At 35.7% G+C, this 22459-nt stretch overlaps 1 protein-coding gene across 1 annotated transcript in view; it reads left to right on the top strand.

Moving 5' to 3' along the window:
* Window positions 1–22459, top strand: part of FAM83B (family with sequence similarity 83 member B) — a 98025-nt gene that overhangs the window by 19412 nt on the left and 56154 nt on the right. Inside the window, exon 2 of the mRNA XM_003254128.4 lies at window positions 4238–4741. Within this exon, the coding sequence (XP_003254176.2) occupies window positions 4298–4741 (444 nt within the window). The 5' untranslated portion in view covers window positions 4238–4297. The remainder of the gene's footprint in view (window positions 1–4237; window positions 4742–22459) is intronic.

The raw sequence follows: 22459 nt of genomic DNA, 5'->3' as shown, positions 1-22459 counted from the left end.
GATTGCCTTTTTATAGCCACATCTACCTCTCCCACTGTCATTTTAAGAGTGCAGCATCTAACCAAATGGAATTATTCAGCATGTTAACTTTGGAGACTGGTGTTTTTTCATTCAGCATAATTCTCTGGGGAGTCATCTAGGTTGTTGCATGTATTAGTAGGCCATTTATTTTACCACCAAGTAGTATTCCACAGTATGGGTGTGCCATAGTTTAATATTCACCTGTTGAAAGACGTTTGGGTTGTTTCCATTGTCAGGCTATTATGAATAGAGCTGCAATAAATATTTGTGTACAGGATAAGTTTCAACTTTTCTTGGATAAATCACCAAAGTGCAGTTGCTGTGTTGTATGTTAGTTGCATGTGTCATTTTATAAAGGAAACTGCCAAACTGTTTTTCCAGAGCAGCCCGTGAATTGAAATCAATTTTTATGACTTATTTTATATTCTTTGTATTTATAGAATTTCAGTGGAATTTCTACTTACTACAAATGACCCTAATGCTCAATATCAAATGCGATTTTTAATTTTTTTTGAGGCATGGATTTGTAAGGCCATTTTTTTTCTGGAATGAGTCATTGAACTGTTAGATAAGCCTAATGGTCTGCTCAGCTTACATTACATAGTGATATCTTTTTTTTTTCTCTACTCATTAACTCTACTGTGTATGATAAAAGAATATGCTTCCTGGGAGTTTTTAATAGTTATTAATAAAATAATGCCTTATTTTATATATATATATTTAAAGGCACACCTAATTAATTTTGTCCTCAAATAAAGCCCTCCAAATGTTCAGGGATTGAACTGTTGAGAGTGCTTTATTAAGTCTGTAACTAAATACAGGTGATATTTTATTGCAATATTCACTATGCAAGTGCCATTACCTTGTAGTTCTCTGATAAAATTTGTTTATAGATGGTTCCTTCACAAGTATTCCATGCAAGTAGCTCTTATGATAAATATCTCTAGACCGTGGCTGGAACATAGCCTCTCCACCAGAACAATATCAAGTATATTTAGTAGTAATCTTAAGTCTTGTACATAATATTGTAACCTCATTGTTCATTCTGTTGTATGTTTTGTATAATATATTTTTCTGTGTGCTATCTATCAATTAGTCCTATAATTGTAATTAATTATAAATAAGTTTCACTTCTTACTTCCAATTTTTTTCTTCAGATTAATTTATCTGTATATTCATGGTCCTTTCGAGGTCTGTGATTTCAGAGTTTACATAGTTCCAGAATGAATTTTTTACAGTTCCAAAATATTTATTTACATAGGTATAGCTCAGAAATAAGTAGTATTTTAAAAGTACTATATGCATTTTAACTTCCAAATAGGTAAGAGGTGTTTAACATCACATATATAGGAATTCAAAAGTTACATTTTAAAAATTAAATGAATAAGTTTGCAGGAAACTTGGATTATGAACAACTAGTAGTTACCTATGACTTAACAATTACAAATTACAAATGTAATTTATCATGTAATCACCAGATACTTGTTCCTTCATTGGCTGGAATTTTCAAGTGAAAACTGTACCTCGCTAAACCTTAGGAAACTATAAGCATAAGCATTGAGTCTTTTAAGTGAATGCAAATCTTATTTTTTAGTTTATTTTTTTGCTAACAATGAGTATTATGTGCAAAAGAGAACTTCAATGAATGTTGAAAGTTATTAATTAGTGGCATGATATCATGAATATGAAGTGAGCAACTTTATGAAGATTTGTCAACCTTGGCACTGTTGACATTTTGGGTGGGATTATTTCTAAATATGGATGGCTGTCTCATGCATTGTAGTATGTTTAGCAGCATCCTGGGTCTCTAATCATTAGATGCTAGTAGCCCTCCTCCGCACAATGATTCTTTTAAAAATGTCTCCAGATGTTGTCAGATGAGGGACAAATCTTCCCTTTTGAGAACCACTGAACTTGAATGAAATGTGATTGGGAAAAAGATGACATATCCTAGAATGATTGAGAAATTTATGAAAGTTTTAGGATGTATCCCCATACATGTCAATAGATTAATTTTAATTAGGTAACAAAAGAAATTTTATTTCCCCATGCGATAGCTTTTATACTAGCAGACAAGATTCTGTGTTCTTGTTCTTCCTTTTGTTGCAAAAGGAACAAACCTTCATGTTTGTTCTACAGAAAGTTAGATCTAAAAGGGACCTTAGGAAGCACACACACATGACATTGCTTTCTTCTATGCCAATAAGACACAGAAATGCTTGCAAGAGCATGCTTTTATGAAGTACATCAGTATAAGACCCTTGGATTCCTCAGTGACATGGCAGTTTGCAAGAAAGGAAGGTTGCAAAAGGAGGTCTTGTTCTGTGTTCTTCCTTTTTCTCTTGGAGAAGAGGATATTTTTGCAAAACTTCAGCATTATACTATTTAGGGCAGGAAGACTGCCATCACCAGAATTCAGATGCTGCCATCCCCAAAGTTCAGATGCTGCATTGTGGAGCCTAGGATCCAGGTATCGTTCTAGTTGTCTGGGCTTGGATCAAATTATGACTCAAGCTGAGGGCTTTCCAAAAGATGGAAAAGAACATGTTCTATTTTTATTCCTGTATCATATTTAATCTCTGGGCTTTCTGTACTGTTAGACTTTCTTTGTAAAACTTCTGAGCCCAGAGATGGGAACAGGATTGTCTCCACTAAGATGGTAAATGGAGGCACCCTTTGTGTTCCATGCTCCTCGGTTCTATGTTAGTTGCTGGATCTTTTCTGATCCTTCTTCCCCAGCAAAATTTGTTGCTCTGTTGTCCATTCTTCAAGACTTCTTTGTATGATCAGCTTGTGACTCCTGTTCCATATTTTGAGCTAAGGAGTTATTCAATGGTAATGGTTCTCTGGGCTATGCTCCAAATAAGGTTTGAATTTTGGTAGGCCTGGGACTGAAAAGGCTGAGTCAAGCGGAAAATATAAAATTTAAAATTAAGGCAGGGTTACTGACAAATATATGTCTCATCAAGTCATCTTTTTAATGCTTGTAGCACATCATAAAGCTGTACCTTGAATCCACACAATGGAGATCATGACTTCAAAAGACTGGAAAGTCCATCATCTGATTGAGAGAGCCCATTCCAGTATCTCACACAGTGTAGAGTAGTGACTGAATGATTGAATGAAGAGCGTTCTGTGGGCATTGTGAGAGATGGAATGTGAGTCTGCATAGGCAGATTTTGACTCCTAAGAGAAATTCCTGAATTATCTTTTATGTCTTAAATTTCATCTCGTATACTCTGTCAAGTCACTGAATCTCAAGGCTCCTTCCTTAAACCATCTCTGGAATACTCTGTCCACTTCCTCACTGGGTTTTTGAACACTGAAACACTTTCCTAGCTACCTGTCTCTTCTTCAGTCCCCTGCTACTGCCAGAATTGTTTAAAACAGAAGTTTTGTTGAATCACAAAACTTTGCGTCCTTCTATTCTTGGCTTTATCTTGTCTATTCAATTTTATCTCTTACTCCTAGTAAAAGGAACCTGTTTTCCAGCATGCCAGGTTTTCTTTTCTTTAATTTTTTTTCTTCCTTCATGATTAGTGAATGTACCAAACTCTCATATCTCTTCCGTGATTTTGCTTATGTTTTTATCCTTGTATGGGATGGAAATATTTCTTCTTGCCACCTGATCAGATTCTTATTCATTGCTCCAGGTCCAGCTGAAGCCCACCTCTTGCTCAGGGCTGTTCATAACTCATTTGCTCCATATTGATCTCTCCTTGCTTTTATTCTTAAAGCACTGAATATAGGCATTACTCATTTTGGCCTTTAGTAATGTATGGCTTTCTTCAAAGTGGTAACTAATGTTTTGTGTGTACAATTTACCTCCTCAACTAATTAATAAATTCCTGAAAGACCAGTGTTTTGTGCTCCCAACATTACATCTAGCATATTACTGTATGCCTGACAGGTACTCAGTAGAGACACTAATGGCTGGGTAGGCATTGATTGTTTTCTAATTCTCTTGTAATTTAAATTGAGATACCTTGGAAAAGGAAAATCCAACAGCAATCTGTAAGGGAAATCTGTGTAGCTTATTTGTGATAGATGTGTGAAGTGTGGTGCTATTAATATCATTTTGGATATGAAATATGTGTCATTTTGAACTTCTGGTAATGGAAATGTGTAAATGAAAAAATAATAGTTGATATGTATCATAAAACATTCTATTGCCGAATTTTAACTTGATCTTGATTTCCTTCTTTTCAAATACCAGATACTTCTCACCACTGCATGAATGGACATTTGAAAGTGCCATAGCCAGACACTTGCAAGCATGGAGACCTCATCAATGCTTTCCTCATTGAATGATGAGTGTAAATCTGACAACTACATTGAGCCTCACTACAAGGAATGGTATCGAGTAGCCATTGATATTCTGATTGAACACGGGTTAGAAGCATACCAAGAATTTCTTGTCCAGGAACGAGTTTCAGACTTTCTTGCTGAGGAAGAAGTTAATTATATTTTGAAAAATGTCCAGAAAATTGCACAAAGCACAGCACATGGTACTGATGATTCCTGTGATGATACCTCATCTTCAGGGACCTACTGGCCTGTTGAGTCTGATGTGGAAGCTCCAAATCTTGACTTAGGCTGGCCATATGTGATGCCCGGACTCTTAGGGGGCACCCATATAGATCTCCTTTTTCATCCACCAAGAGCACATCTACTTACGATAAAGGAAACTATTCGGAAGATGATAAAAGAAGCAAGAAAGGTAATAACATTTCTATTTTGAAATGAAAAATTTGAAACGTAAAAAAGTAGAGAGAGTAATAACACAAATATGTATGTTAATAAAAGAATCTCTATATGTATAGGCCATGCCTATTATTTTTAGGAAATGTACCTGTGGATACACAGGAAGGTTGCATTTCCTATATCTTGCATATATCCAAGAGAGTAGCATTAGGTCTCTGCTAAAGAAAGAGATTTCCTTTTCTTAATAAGGTACTCAAGAGATCTCTTCTCCCAAAGACTGAGGTATGTTGACTGGGAATAAGATGACTCGACACTCATAATTTTAAAGTAGAATTTAGAATTTAAAAATTCTAAATTTTTCTTCTTCTCTGAAAGGAAGTAGTTGGTGGATATGGTGAAGTTTTCTTTGTTCTTAACAGGACTGAATGCCAATTCTTGCTCTGAATGTGGTTTATGCTATTAAATAAACCATACGTTTACTTATCTATGTTCCTGAGTTGTGTGGAAACAGTATAAAATCAACATAATAATAATGTAAAATTCTAAAGTAAGATTCTGAGATATTTAGCATTTTAAGGCTTTGGTGTTCTTTATCAAATATTTATATTGACTTAAACATCTCACAGATCTTATTTTAGAGCTTGGGTAAAACTGTAGAACTCTTTAATCAAGCAACAAAAGTTATTAAGAGTTTTGTATCTACTCAGCACCATGGTAGGCACTTTGGAGACTACAAAAAAATTTGCTAAGCTCAATCTAGAGTTTTAAAATGTATGAGCAAGGCCGGGCGTGGTGGCTCATGCCTGTAATCCCAGCACTTTGGGAGGCTGAGGCAGGCGAATCACTTGAGGTCAGGAGTTTGAGACCACCCTGGCCAACATAGTGAAACCTCATCTCTACAAAAATAATAATAATAATAATAATAAGCCGGATGTGGTGGCGGGTGCTTGTAGTCCCAGCTAGTCAGGAGGCTAAGACACGAGAATCGCTTGAACCTGGGAGGGGGAGGTTGCAGTGAACCAAGATTGCACCACTGCCCTCTAGCCTGGGTGACAGAGCGAGACCCTGTCTCACCAAAAAAAAAAAAAAAAAAAATTATAGGCAAAAAGTTACAATTTTTAATTATAAAGTGTGCATTTTTTAGTTATGACTATGTGATACAGAAATTTAGATCTAAAAGGGACCTTAGGAAGCACACACGCATGACATTGCTTTCTTCTATGCCAATAAGACACAGAAATGCTTGCAAGAGCATGCTTTTATGAAGTACATCAATATACGACCCTTGAATTCCTCAGTGACGTGGCAGTTTGCAAGACAGGCAGCTGAAAGGCTAACAATCATGTAGGGAGACACAGTGTTCTGAAGCTAGTGTTAAAAGCAAGTTTGGTAAAAATGAGGTAATTTTTTTCCCTAAACCTTTTGAGTTTAAATAACCTGTCTTTTTAGCTGTATTAATTTCTTTAACAGTATTATATTAAATAAAGTACTAATCCATTCCAGTTGTTAAAAATTAGCTAAGAATCAGGCTCACTGTAAGTGACCAAACTTTTATTGAATGAATTGAAATGTCATTCAATTTTCTGAATTGAACCATGAATATCTGTTTAAACAGTACTATCTTAGGCTCTGTGAACAAATTATACAACTGGATTTTTAAGGCAACAGTACAAAATTTGAGGCGATATATGAGTCTTTGTAATGGCAAAATAATAAATATCAAGTATTAATGTTTGGTGATTTTGTTTGGGGACATGATATGCTTTTGAAGCACAATGTTAACAGAAAATTGAAATCCATTTTTGAAAATACATCAGTGAAGAAGAAGATTCTTATTGTGGTAACTTAGTAGTAATGCATTTATCACCCTGCATGATAGCTAGTTTCCTTTGGGACATTGCATTATTGTGACACAAAATGTTAATTCAGGAGATATCATAAGTTTTTGGGCTAGCATTCACTGGGAACTGAGCATTAGTCATGATCTTTTGATGTATTTTTCTTTCTAATGTGGCAGCTTTGTATTTAATGAGCCTCTAAAAGTAATATCTTCTACCCGGTCACTGTCCGTTGAGAACTCCCACTTGAATTAGTGAGCTGAAGAAATTGAAGTCCATACTGTAAAATAGTAATGTGATGTGTGCTTCTCTTTCATAAAATCAGTGTGGCATACAAATAAGAAAGATAATTATGTCTTTTTTCTACTCGTATAGCTATAGCTAAGTTGAATTTGAAGTAAGAGAATTATTTGATCTTGTAAACTGAGTATACTGCCAATCAAATATAAATTATAACAGATGACTTCGATTTGGTGCACATGGTTTTTCTCATTTTTTATTTTTTTATTCTTTGTTTTTAACACAGAGACAAGGTTTCCCTATGTTATCCAGGCTGGTCTCAAACTCCTGGACTCAAGTGATCCTCCTGCCTCAGGCTCCCAAAGTGCTGGGATTACAGGCATGAGTCACTATTTTTTAAGGTGTTAGGGAATGTGCTAGTTTCTACCCAGATGCAATAAATATTGAAGTCAGATTGGTTATCTTTGCGTGGAATATGTATTTCTCAATTATTCTGGAAGATTCTTCATATGTCGCCATATCTACTTAAAGATTTCTGAAGGATTAAGTACTCTGGGAAAAAAAGTTATTGACCCCATTTTTTAAAAATTAAGATTATTTAGCTTATAACTGGACATGGTCCTGTGAAGAATTTTTAAAAGAACAAATATTATGAAATAAAAGCTTACCAGAACACGTTGCTTTTTAAAGATTAAATGTGGTTTTCATGACTGTCATTTACTCAACAGATGTCATGCTCTTATTATCTTTCAGAATCAATGGAAGCCTAATAGTCATCAGGATAAGCTTTCTGTGTTTGAATTTTTTTCAGAGGGTAATTTATCTTTATTGGTAACTCAGTGAGTTGTCATGGCATTGTAAAGGGATGATCTTTTTTTCATAAAGTATTTGGATAATGTATATTTTAATGGATAAAGGATAAAGGTTTTTTTTTTTTTCTTTTTAGCTTCCAAATATCTCAGGGAGAATCTTTTGGTAATAAACATTGTAAAACTCTACAGGGATATGAAGCCAAACCAGTAGGACTAGACACCATCAAAACAGAACCCAAGAAAAGATCTCAGATAAGAATTTAAATCCATTTTCACTTTTGTGTTTGCAGTTGAGATAAGGTACTTGTGAAAATAATGCCATTTTATGGAAAAATCTTAAACTAATGAAAAGAATATAAAAGTTATCTGCTTAAAGGCCCAAACATTTGAAGTCTGATTATAACCACCAAGTTAACCTTCCGGTCTCTTATGAAAGGAATTAAAAATGATTCTCGATCTCAACTGTCTTTACTGGAAAGAGGTGAAACATTTTGCGTTTGTTTTTGAATTTCAGTAATTTATATGCTCTCATTTCTAGCTTAAGTTATATACTTAAATGAGCTCTCGATCATTTTGCTTTTATAAGCAGAATGTGATCTTTATAGTATTTCAAAAATCTATACTTTTTTTACTTATTAATTTTATTTTTGCTACTTATCACTTAGAAATTGATTAGAGTTTTTTTTTTGTTTGTTTTGTTTTGTTTCTTTCTTTTGTATGTTTGCTTATTTTGTTTCAGAACTTTCCTTTGGGAAAATTCAATTGTAGATAATATCTTACTTGTGCCCTAAAGGGACAATATTTTAATTTACTGATTCTTTTTTTTAAAACCCTTTCTATTTTTCACTTTGTGATTGACATAATTACATTTAGGTCAGACTTTACTTTGTAAAGTCTGATAGTGTCTAGCCAGACTTTTCCCAGGTAATTATTTGTCTGTCAAGAAGTGTTCCCAAGATGATATATGCACATATTCCTAATTACTGTGAACTCCTCTTATGAAAACATCCCCTCTAATTACTTAAAAAAGTCTTCTTTCATTAAAGTTTTTTTTTTCCTAGCCACTCAGTGGTACGTATTTACAAAGTTATAACTTCTGAGAGTCTTGAATATCTGAATGTTTAACCACAATGTTACTTGCATCTCTGTTTCCTAATTCTAGGCTAGCTTTTTCTGTGAGATGTGAATCTTACTCTTGTGAAATATGGAATCAAGACACATAAGCAAAAGTCTAGTGAGAATTAGGACAGAGTAATTCCTGATGCGCTCTGTACCACATTACCTGAGTTCAGGGCTTGGTTCCTTACTGAGTCACTGTTCCTGGGTGTGTCTATTATGGCCTTGGGAGGTATTAGTAATATAGAGAAATATTAACCATCAGTTGGCCCCACAGATGCAAAGAGGAAGATGAACAGGTGATGGGGAATCTTCTTGGGAGTGAGCTGATAGTATAAAAGTAGAACTAGGATAGAGACTTTGTCACCAGGACTCTAACTAGTGTGGCATTAAACAAGTCATTGTACCTCCTCAAGTTTCTTCATTTATTTAGGAAAAGATACGAAGCAAAAATGTTTTCACATTTTTAAAATCTGGTGTTCCTATCCAAATCTCTAACATTGCCTACCAACTTAAGATTATTTTGATATGTTATATTCCTTGCTGAATTAGTTCGTGACAGAAATGATTTTTATTGTGTCATGGTATGTTACTTCCATCTGCATCCCTGTGCAACCATGTCCTGCCCAGCTAAGTGATATTTATATGTTGATCTGTGCCTTCATTAGACTAGAATGATCTCTGTCCTGATGTTGCTAATTATTATTAAGAATTTCCTCTCTACCCTATCCCTGTCCCAACTCTCACTGTGAATTTTGTCATTCTTTGAATTTGAGTCAAAATTGATTTCTTCTTGGAAATAACGTTTTGCTTAGTGAAATTTAATGACATTACTATCCTGGGACATTAAGTTGAACATTTCTTCTGTGAATAAAATGCATTACATGTTAATATATATTTATGTTTGAGTGTGTATGTTTGAGAGAGAGGGCATGAGAGGAGAAGGAGGGAAAGAGAATGGGAAGAAGAGATGGAGGGAAAGAGGGAAGAGGGAAGGTGGAAGAAAGGGAGAGAAAAGAAGGTGGGAAAGAGACAGGAGAGGAGGGAAGGAGAGAGAAAGAAAAAGAGATCTGGTTAAAATTGCACTGACTTCATCCTGCCAACAACTGCTGTGTCTGTATGACAGTACTCTGTCTTTAACAAACTCGTGGTGCTATACAGAGAGACAACACATTCCATATCTATTTTATGTTTGTTGAAGCAAAAAATTTAAGAAGTATGGAAAGATGAAAATGAAATTGTTATATGAGACTTCCAACTTGGTTGCACACGAAAGTCATCAGTAACTTGGAAATTTCAGGTGTTTTACTCTGCAGTGTATTATCAGGTAAAGTCTAAGGATCCTCAGTGACTTGTATTTTTAAGAGACTTTATTTAAAAATTGACAACTGAGAAAAGAATTTAGCTTTAAAAAGAAAAAATACAGTTACTTATGGGTGTCAGTAAGTTTATCAGAGTCTTTGCTTTGCTAATACTAACCTATACCTCTATTAATAGTTGGAAAGAAATAATTTAAAATGCGAGTTATTTAGGAGTGCTTTTTTTTTTTTTTTTTTTTTTATTGAGACAGAGTTTTATTCTTTTGCTCAGGCTGGAGTGAAATGTCCCAATCTCGGCTCACTGCAACCTCTGTCCCCCTAGGTTCAAGCGATTCTCCTGCCTTAGCCTCCCTGGTATCCGGGATTATAGGCACCCGTCACCACGCCCGGCTCATTTTTGTATTTTCAGTAGAGACAGGATTTCGTCACGTTGGCCAGGCTGGTCTCCTGACCTCAGGTGATCCACCCGCCTCAGCCTCCCAAATTGCTCGAATTACAGACATGAGCCACCGCACCCTGCTGGAGTGCATATAATTTATCTGATTGGGAGAAATGTTTTTGAGACTATTTCCTTTACTCAGCTATTACTCTTTAGTATTTTTAAATTCTCTCTCTCTCTCTCTTCTCTCTCTCTCTCTCTCTCTCTCTCTCTATATATATATATATATATATATATATAATAAGCTGTGAGAAACGATTTTTGTAGGGACTGCACATAGTGTGTATGTATAGTCCTCTGAGCTTTGAGGTAGTGTTACCGACTATGGTACAAAATGTAGTTCTATATATTTGGGGATCTCTGAAGTAGAATGTTTATTTTTTGTGATTGTTTATGTTTACTCATTCTTTCCTGTCTCTGGTTTGAAATAAAAACCAAACAGTTACTTATTGAAATGTGTAATATTTTCTGATGATACACCTTTAGTAGTTTGTTGGAATGGCAAAGCTCATTGTCATCGTAAAACCTTGTCATAAAATACTGAGAATTCATAATGCCTAAATACCTAAATTCCAGAGGGGTAGAAATGAGCAGTTTTACACACTCAAATGCCTTCAAGGCTAAGCCACAAAAATAACTCTGCAAAGGAGAAAGGGCAGATGATATTCCAATAGGGAATGAAAGAAACATGGAAGAAGAGATAACTTGACCCGACTTAAGGCATTCTTTATGCATTTGTTATAGAGGTGATAAGCTTAGGACCTTAGGTACACATTGAGGCATTTTATCAAAAGTTAAGTTTCATGAAAATAAGGGGATATTACTTTACTCGTCTGTCCTCTCAGTGAGATGTAAAAAGTCATGAAGGTTTGCCATGGGAGCCTTTTTGAGATGATGAGTGCTGACATTTTGACACACTGACATTTTGCATTTTAAGGATTCTGCCTGCTCTCATAGTTGCTACAGATCCATCATGTGATATATTTTTATATCAATTATTGATATCTTTAACTAGTCACTCTTCAAATTATCTTGAAAGAAGTTGGGCGACTTTTATCCTAAGGACTGGAACTCACATCTGATTTTGAGTAATGAATTTATATTATGCAATTTAGTAACAATATCAGGTAACATGTACTGAGCACTTACATGTTAGGCACCGTGCTAAGCACTTTACATGCATTATCTTAAGTTGACCTTCCTAACAACCTTGTGAAATGTGTCCTTTTATCCACATTTTACTGATGAAAAATACTGCGTTCTTGTGGTAGGTTGGTCAGTGGTAATGAAGCAGAATGAAACCAAAATGATCATAACTAGAAAGTGGTAAAGATTACATATTCCTAATCGGAGGTGTTTGAAGACCTGGTTGAGAGGGTCTAAGATTGAGATCAGTGGGTGTAGGTGTGGAAGCATTGATTTCTAAATGAGTCAGGTAAAAGGTATCATGTGGTCGTTATTAGAAGTCAGAAGTAACTCACCTGGAACTGACAAAAGTTCATGATAAGTAGATAAGGTGCTGGTACGTAGAATGCAGACCAGGCCAGGGGGCACTGAAAGGAAATGCATTTCTGAGTTCAAAGGTAAGGTAAATTTGAAGTAGGAAGAAAAGGAGAATCAGGTAATGAAGTTGTCCTTTGGCCTCTGCTGGGTTCAGCTATGAGGGAAATCAGTAAGTCTTTGGCCAACCTTATAGGTTAAAGGTATTGCAGGCCATTTATTCATTTAGCAGTTATTTTTTAGTGCCAATGATGTATCAGATACTATTCTAAGTTCTGAGAATACATAGGTGAATAAAGTACCAAAGAAACCCTGCCTACCCTTGAATGAAGTTTACCTGCAAATGGGGATAATCAACTAATAAATAAGGAGTGCTAGCAGGAAGAAGCAAAACACAAATATGGTTGAGTAAAGGGAGCTGAGAATGGTGGTGGAAGGTAGTTTGCAATTTTAAATAGGGTGCTCAGAGTAGGCCTTAGGAAAGTGACGTTTGAGCCAAGATTTGAGAAAAGAAGGAATAAGCCATGCATGTATTTGTGGGCAGAACACAGGAGACACAGGGGAAGCTTTCTTGTTTTTTAGAAGAATAGCAGAGGCCAGTTGTTGGACCCGACAGCAAAGAGGAGATGAGTAGAAGATGCATCAGAGAGGAGACATGGAGGCTAGATCTTGGGGATTCCCACTGGCCATTTTAAGGAACTTGGCTATAATTCCTGTAAATTAGGAATCTACAGGAGAATTTTGAGCAAAAGAGAGACATCAATTTTAAACCTGCTGTATTTTAACAGTATGCTTCTGGCTGTCATATTGAAAATTGACTGTAGGGGACTAAGAATGAGCATATCAGATATTACTAAAATAATTCAGGTGTGGGGTGATGGTATCTTAGATGGTCAGATGGTGGCAGCAATGCCTAGTTTTTAGGTATATTTTGAAGGTAGTGAAACATGGGATGTGAAATAGGTTGAACAATATAAGATGACTTCAACATTTTTTGCCTGAGCAGTTGGAGTGATGGTGTCAGAGGCCTCAAAGTTGGGATCAGGAAGCAGGCATAGAGACTGAGTTAAGGGGACTTTTAAATTACCACTTCACCATAGCTTTTGGATGGTTGATCACTGACATCTGCCAACACACATGTCTAATTATCTCTAGATGAGGGTTCACATTGGAACCCAAATAGTGACATCTGGCACTGTCACTGACATCTGGCAACACACGTGTCTAAGTATCTCTAGATGAGGGGTCACATTGGAATCCAAATAGTGACTGACTTGGAGAATAGTCCTGACCCCGAAGACCTAGTTGTAAGTAACTTGGATAAGATTCAGATGCAAAAGAGTGGGTAAATAGAGAGTATGAGATAAGAACATGACTGATTAGATGCTGTCCCAGGACCTAATAAAACAGGAGATTATCTACCCTGCTGAGAAGCAGAACCTCCCAACACTTAGTCTTCTCAAACAAACGTTTACAGGCAATTATTTCGCAATTCCTTTATGCTGGGTCAGGTGAGTGGAAGAAGGAGAAACTGGGAAGGGGTCACGTAGGAGGTCCCTTTTTTTAACAGGCCATTTGGATGGATAGTTTTGATAAGTAGGAGATGTATGGTGGAGAGCTGGGCATTTTCAGACAATGGGGGAGTGTGAGAGAAGTAGAGTAGGGTGGAAAAAAAGGAAGGCAGAGTTGTTGAGAGAGGTTGATTAAGGCCAAATTGTGAAGGTCCTTTGATCAAACCTTGTGGAAGAGAATAGTGGGAAGTCATGAGATGTTTTTTAGTGACAGTGATGTTGTTAAATCTGATTTTGGACATATTAATATTGTGTTTTGGTTAGTTAACACATAGAGAAGAATGTAAGACAGGTTGTAACAGGCATTGGGATAATGGTCAGCAACAAGCTGACAATAGGCTGAAGCTGACGTTCAATAGCAAACAAAATATCTTTTCAAGGAGAAAATATATCTTCAATTTCCTACTAGAATAGAATGTAAATATAACTACTTATTTCTGTATCTTAAGGAAAGTGCTTTTTTTGTTTTAAAGCTATTTTTAAGATGTCTTAATTATCTGATTTTAAGCTAATAAAATTTATTTCTGTACAAAAAAAGTTTTAACTATCTACATATAGTTTAAGTCTATATATGCTTATTGAGTCCCAGCTATGTGCAAGGCACTCTGCTAATTCATACGGATGGGGGGAAAAACCCACTTCAAGTGATTTAAAGTCTAATATTTGAGGGATATGGTAAAAGATTCGTATAATACATAGATCACCTGAATGATCTATGTATTATATGGGGTCTGGATTTTTTTCCACCTGTTTAGTCTTTAAGTATCAGGATTATAGAGACAATTATTGAAATTTTAAAGTAGCAAAAATATGATACAGATAAAATACCTCCAAAATATTTATTAGCAAATATGTTTTACTAATGTGACAAATGTATATATAGAAGGTTTCTATTTTTCTTTTTTTTTTTTTTTTTTTTTCGAGATGGAGTCTCGCTTTGTTGCCCAGCCTGGAGTGCAGTGGCATGATCTCAGCTCACTGCAACCTCTGTCTCTCAGGTTCAAGTGGTTCTCCTGCCTCAGCCTCCTGAGTAGCTGGGATTACAGGTGTGTGCCACCATGCCTTGCTAATTTTTGTATTTTTAATAGAGACAGGGTTTCACCATGTTGGTCAGGCTGGTCTCAAACTCCTGACCTCGTGATCCATCTGCCTCAGCCTCCCAAAGTGCTGGGATTAAAGGTGTGAGCCACCGCGCCCAGTCGAAGGTTTATTTTTTATTATTAGGGTACATATATTCCTTATAGGCAATATGGAAAAATTCAAGAAAGGGTTAAGAAAAGGCAATCGTAATCTCCCAGTAGAGATAATCACTGCTACTAATGTTAGAAATTTTCTTACCTATTAAATAGAGAAATACGTGTATACACAAGTGTATGTGTATGTATTTTGATATCTTATGTAAATCCCTGAAATAGAAGATTCAGATGTGTTATATTTGAGATCATATTTTGTATAATATTTTTTAAATTGCCTCCTGTCTTTTTTTGCTTAGGATTTTTCTTACAATAAAATAATTGATTTCTTGTAATGAAATGCAATGGCATAACAAAATAGGGGGCAGTGGGAGCTGCTGTGTCTCCCACGGAATTTAAAAACAGTAAGATTGACTAGATGGCAGTCTGCTTTTGAGAGCATGTGCTGACAACTGTAAATAATATTAGTGATAATATACTCCTTCATTACTGCCACCTCCACCCATTTCTTACTCATCCCTCTACCTCTTAGCATACCAGTGCTGATATGGTGAGAGTCTCATGGTAATATTCCTTCAGAAATGAAGAAAGCCTCATAACTGTTTCTGTGTAATCATCGGTAAAAAAAATTGGTAACTGTACATTTTATTTTGAAAATGAGAACTTTCCTTTGGGCTGTATTAATTTCATATTAATAATCACATTTTGATTTTTTTCTTCCTTGAACTCAAACACAGGCAATAAATAAACATGAAAGGGAAAACATTGTCATTTGGCTAAATATCAATCCAATATATGCTGCTGAAAAAAATCTATAATCATAAAAAAAACCTGAGTCATAATAGTCATATTTCAACCTGCTGAATTCTGGAGCAGTTACTGAAAAAAGAAAAATAAATCTGAGGTTTGTGATCATGTAGTCTTTTTACAATTGGGCAATGAGAAATTGAGAAAGTCCAAAGTCACACATTTGGTGACCATAAGGACTGACAGCACTCAGGCATCTGGGCTTCTATTCTTTTTTATTTATTTATTTTTATTATTATACTTTAAGTTCTAGGGTACTTGTGCACAACGTGCAGGTTTGTTACATATGTATACATGTGCCATGTTGGTGTGCTGCACCCGTTAACTGGTCATTTACATTAGGTATATCTCCTAATGCTATCCCTCCCGCCTCCCCCTGCCCCATGACAGGCCCCAGTGTGTGATGTTCCCCACCCTGTGTCCAAGTGTTCTCATTGTTCAGTTCCCACCTATGAGTGAGAACATGTGGTGTTTGGTTTTTTGTCCTTGTGATAGTTTGCTCAGAATGATGGTTTCCAGCTTCATCCGTGTCCCTACAAAGAACATGAACTCATCCTTTTTTATGGCTGCATAGTATTCCATGGTGTATATGTGCCACATTTCTTAATCCAGTCTATCATTGATGGGCATTTGGGTTGGTTCTAAGTCTTTGCTATTGTGAATAGTGCATCTGGACTTCTAAGATTATTGTATCATGTTGCTTCTCTAGTGGGAAGGAGAAATACGTTTGTTAATGACACCAGTAATAGCTAATGTTTAATGCTATGTGCCAGGCAGTGTTTGAAGCATTTTATATGTACTGATGTACTAACACATTTGTCTTCACAACAGTTCTCTAACATAGATACCTTTATTGCCCTTTTTTTAGAGGTGAGGAATAAAAAAGTTAAATAATTTTTTCTAGGCTTCAGAAGTAGAAAATGACAGGTCTGGTATTTGAGCCTGGGTCATGGGCTCAGACAGACCCTGCTTGGGCTTACCATTATGGTGTATTACCCCGATAGACCACTCCAGGCAGGCTCCATGCAAACCAACTGAACATTCACAACCATGCTTTTGTTCCAATATTATTGCATTTGATTCCTGGTTGTCTGCCACATGGACTCCAACTCGTAAGCATGGAGTATATGATGAGGCTTTGTGCTTTATCTCCTGCCTCCCTCAATCACTTCCACTCCAGGGCTACTGGGCCTGTTCTGGGCCTTCCACTGTAGAAGTGTTCCTTCCTGCTTTTGTTCATGATTATTTACCTACTTGGAGCATTCTTTCCCAACTTTTTGCCTTCAGTTCATCTTTTAAAATCCATGTTAAATTATACTTGTTTGGGAAAGCTTTGTTTGATTCCCTTACCAGACTTCAGTTAGTCATCCTCTATATTATTGTCACTTTATTTTTTTATTATTTATTTATTTATTTTGAGATGGAGTCTCGCTCTGTCGCCCAGGCCGGAGTGCAGGGGCGTGATCTCAGCTCACTGCAAGCCCCGCCTCCTGGGTTCACGCCATTCTCCTGCCTCAGCCTCCCGAGTAGCTGGTACTACAGGCACCCACCACCACACCCGGCTAATTTTTTTGTTTTTGTATTTTTAGTAGAGACTGGTTTCACCGTGTTAGCCAGGATGGTCTCGATCTCCTGCCCTCATGATCCGCCCACCTTGGCCTCCCAAAATGCTGGGATTACAGGCGTGAGCCACTGGTCCTGGCCATTATTGTCACTTTATACCTGTTCTTTAAGATGAGATATATTATTCATTTTGTCATAGGACCCATGATTTTTTGGTGATTTTTTTATTTTTTATTTTTTTTGAGACAGAGTTTTGCTCTTGTTGCCCAGGCTGGAGTGCAATGGGGCAATCTTGGCTTACCGCAACCTCTGCCTCCCAGGTTCAAGCGATTCTCCTGCCTCAACCTCCCGAGTAGCTGGGATTACAGGCATGTACCACCATGCCTGGCTGATTTTTTGTATTTTTAGTAGAGACGGGGGTTCTCCATGTTGGTCAGGCTGGTCTCGAACTCTCGACCTCAGGTGATCTGCCCGCCTTGGCCTCCCAAAATGCTGGGATTACAGGCGTGAGCCACCACACCTGGCTGATTGTTTAAAACTAGGTTATTTTTCTTTTTAAATTTATTTGCAATTATTTTTTATGCTGTGTGTGAATTATTTGTCAGACACATGTTGCAAATATCTTCTATAGCTCGGTTGTTCACTCTGATAATGGTTTTTTTTTTTTTTGGATTAACAGGAGTTCTTAATTTATAGAAATTCTTAATTTCAATGTAGCCCAATTTTTTAATCTTTTATTTTAAGGTCAGCTATTTTTGTGTTCTATCAAAGAAATATTTGTAGCCGAGTGCAGTGGCTCATGCCTGTAATCCCAGGACTTTGGGAGGCCGAGGCGGGCAGATCACTTGAGGCCAGGAATTCATGACCAGCCTTGCCAATATAGGGAAACCCTGTCTCTACTAAAAATGCAAAAAAGGCCGGGCATGGTGACTCACGCCTTTAATCCCAGCACTGTGGGAGGCCAAGGTGGGTGGATCACGAGGTCAAGAGATCGAGACCATCCTGGCCAACATGGTGAAACCCCATCTCTACTAAAAATACAAAAATTATTTGGGTGTGGTGGCATGCGCCTGCAGTCCCAGCTATGCTGGAGGCTGAGGCAGGAGAATCGCTTGAATCCAGGAGGCAGAGGTTGCAGTAAGCTGAGTTCGCGCCACTGCACTCCAGCCTGGTGACAGAGCAAGACCCCGTCTAAAAAAAAAAAAAAAAAAGAAAAAAAAGAAAATGAGCTGGGTGTGTGGCACATGCCTATGATCCCAGCTACTTGGGAGGCTGAGTCATGAGAATTGCTTGAACCTGGGGGGCGGAGGTTGTAGTAAGCCAAGACTGCGCCATTGCACTCCAGCCTGTGCAACAGAGTGAGACTATGTCTCAAAAAAAAAAAAAAAAGAAAGAAATATTTGCCTTCCCCAGTATCAAGAAGATGTTATCCTTAATTGGCCTTTAGATGTTTTATTTTGTCTTTCATACGATGTGAGGTCAGGGTCCATTTTGATTTCCATATGAATATGCAGTTACTGCTGTGTCATAACTCAAGTGACCACTTATATATGGATATATTTCTGGACTCTATTCTAATTCCATTGATTTATTTATCATTGCTGTGCCAAGACCACAGTGTCTTGGTTATTACTATAAGCCTTTCCATTTGGTAGTGAGTCCTCTGGTTTTTTTTTTTTTTTTGAGACGGAGTCTTGCTCTGTCGCCCAGGCTGGAGTGCAGTGGCGCAATCTCGGCTCACTGCAAGCTCCGCCTCCTGGGTTCACACCATTCTCCTGCCTCAGCCTCTCGAGTAGCTGGGACTCAGGCGCCCGCCACCACGCCCGGCTAATTTTTTGTATTTTTAGTAGAGACGGGGTTTCACCGTATTAGCCAGGATGGTCTCGATCTCCTGACCTCGTGATCTGCCCGCCTCGGCCTCCCAAAGTGCTGGGATTACAGGTGTGAGCCACCGTGCCCGGCCCAGTATTGTTCTTTTTTCAGTATTGCCTCGGCTACTCTAAATCTTTTGCTTTTCTGTAGGAATTTTAGAATCATCTTGTCAACTTTCCAAAAAAAAATAATGTTGGGATTTTGGTTGGGATTTCACTGCATTTATAGAACAGTTTGAGTAGAGTTGAACTTTACAATATTAAGTCTTCTAATCCAGGAACAAGGTATATTCCTCTATTAAGTTATGTTTAATTTCATTCTGTACAATTTTGTTGTTTTCTTTGTATAGGTCTCACATATCATTTGTTTGATTTATTCCTAATTATTTGTTATTTTTGATCCTGTTGGAAATATTTTAATTTTTTTATTTTTTACTAATATGGAAATATATTTTTTGTATATTGACATTGGGTCCAGTGACTGGATTGATATGCTTATTAATTCCAATAGTTTATATATAGGTTATTTTGGATTTTCTAGATATATTATCTGTAAATAATGGTAGTTTTATTTTTCTCTTTTCCAACCCATATAACTTTCAAATCTTTTGACTGCCTTAATACATTGGGTAGGTGTTCCATTGCAATGTTTAACATAATGTTAAATGTAAACAATACTTGCTATACATTTTTTTTAAAAGAAACTGTTATATATAGGAAGTTCTGTTCCTAAAGAGTTTTTATCATTTTATCATGTCGTATGATTTTTCTCCTTTATTCTGGTAATATCTTAAGCTACATTATTGATTTTCTAGAAATATATCACCAATGCAATCCTGGAATTCATTTGAATTAGTTGTGATATTTTATTTATATAAAGCTAGATTGCATTTGCTGGTATTTTATTTATGCATTTTGGGCTTATGTTCAGAAGAAATACTGGATTGTAGTTTTCATTTCTTATAATTGTAGTCGTCAGTTTTTAGTATCAAGGTTATGCTGCCCTCATAATGATGTTTTTTTTGTTTTTTGTTTTCCGAGTTCTCTGCAAGAGTTTGTGTAAGATTTCAACCTTGAATATTAGGAAAGATTTGCCAATGAAGTTATTTGTGCTTAAAGTCTTTTTTATGAGTCTAATTTTAATTCTGGGTTTAATTTCTTCAATAAGTCTAAGGCCATTCAGATTTTCTATTTTTTTCTTGTATTTGTTTTGTTTTTATTGTTTTTAAGTTATATTTTTTAGAGGAACACCCGAGTTTTTCTTATGGATTGGCATAAAATTGTTTATAATATCTCCTCATTCTATTAATGACTGTTGGATTTGTGATGATGTTATCTTTTCATCCTTCATATTGGGGGTTTGTTCTTTTTCGTGACTAGTTTCTTGATTTTCTTTTTCAAATTTAGTGTGTTGATTTTTTTATATTCCTGATTTCTGATCTCATTATTCCCTTTTTCTTTTTTCTATTTTGTTTTATTTTTCCAGGATTCTTGAATACTTGAACTATTACTTTTCAGTGTTTTAGTTTGTAATATATGAATTGGAAAATAATTTTTTCTTTTTAGCTGTAGGTTTATCTTATGAGACTCAATATTTATATATGCCTTATTATTATTTAAACTATCTTTTAGTTTCAATTTTAACTGGTCCTTTGGTTGCTGGATTATTCAGAAGTGTTTGTTAAATTTCTAAATCGTTTTGAATTTTTATCTTTTTGTCGTTGAATTTTATTTGAATTACACTGTGATCAGATAATTTACTCTTTATGACTTATGTACTTTGACAATATTTAAAGTTTGTTTTATGATTCAGCCTGTGTTGCATTTTGGTAAATGTTTAATGAGAATTTGAAAAACACAATTAACCCTTGAACAACATGACTTTGAACTTCATGAGTCCATTTATATGTAGATTTCATTCAACAAATACAGGTCTCCTTTTCCAAGGGTTCTGCATCAACAACCAAATGCAGATTAAAAATACAGTATTCTTGGGATGCAAAACTCGCATCTGTGGAGGGCTGACTTTTCCTAATGCTGTTTCTGCAGGATCGACTGCAGGACTTGAGAAAGCACAGAGTTTGGAACATACAGAGGTCCTGAAACTAATCCCCTGTGTATTCTGAGGGACGACTCTATTATATATTCAATAGCTGTTAGGTGAAGTCTTCTGTTCCTTAGGTTAAGTTTTAATTCTTGTATAATCCTCCTTATTTTCGCTTTGGTTTTTTTGTTTGTTTGTTTTATTGCTTGTTTTATCAATGATTATGGACCTGGTTATTACTAATTGTAATTATTTTATTTTTAAAAGGAATATTTTGAGACTCTTCTTAGGTACATAGAAATTTCTTTTGTTTTGAAACAGCTCTCTTTATCTCCCAAAAAACTTCTTTATAATTTACTCAATTCGAAATTACATAACTATTTAACTTGTTAAAGTTAGTATTTTATATGTGTGTATATATAAAATGTGTATATACATATTTTATGTGTCTTTGTACACACGCACACACACACTATCCATTGTATGGTATATATTTTCATCCCTATATGTTCAACTTTTCTCTGTATGATTATGGTATGTTCCTTATAAACAGTGTATAGTTATATTTTAAAAAATTAACTTTAACCACCTTTTGTCCTTTAATTGGTATAATTAGTATATAACATGTAATTACTGATTTCTTTTACTCACCCCATCTGTTCTTTATTCCTTTTTTATTGTTTTTTTCTGTAGGATCATTCACATAGGTTTTATTATTCAGTTTCCTCATTTATGAGCTTGTTTGTTGTGTGTTATTTATATAATAATAAACTTACATTCTTGACATTTTAAACTGTATTAGAATTTAGTATTCTTAGTACAATCTAGACAGTACAAGGACCTTTGAACACTTTAATTCTACTAATGCCTCTCTTGCATCTTGGTCATTGTTGTCATGAATTGGATGTATGTTTTATTTCCAAAATATTTTTATTATTGTTTTAAGTTATCAATATTCATTTAGTTATATATACATATTCACTCTAGCTGATGCTGTTCATTCCATATTTGTTAAGATTCTGTCATCTGGGATAATTTTCCTTCTTCCTAAAGAATTCCCTTTAGGATTGCTTTTGGTACCAGTCTGTTGGCAATGAATCCTCTTGGAACTTTTAAAAAATGTGTTTATTTCTCCTTCCTTTTTCCAGATAATTTATACCTGCTATGGAATAAAAGTTGTTATTATTATTATTGTTATTTAGCACTTCAGTGACTTGGAGTTATTTTATCTTTAGGCTTTCATAGTTTCAGTTGTAAACTCTTCTGACTTTTATTGTTGCTGGTTTAAAGGTATATATTTTTTCTCTGTCTACTTTTAAGTATTCTACTTTTTGTCATTCATTTTTAATAGCTTTAACATGATGTAACTAGGGGAACACTTTTTTAATTTTTTTTTTCTCCTTGACATAATAGAGCTTCTT

Source organism: Nomascus leucogenys, chromosome 22a (genome assembly GCF_006542625.1).
Source record: "Nomascus leucogenys isolate Asia chromosome 22a, Asia_NLE_v1, whole genome shotgun sequence".
Lineage (NCBI taxonomy): Eukaryota > Metazoa > Chordata > Mammalia > Primates > Hylobatidae > Nomascus > Nomascus leucogenys.
This window is presented reverse-complemented; position numbering and strand designations above follow the sequence as displayed.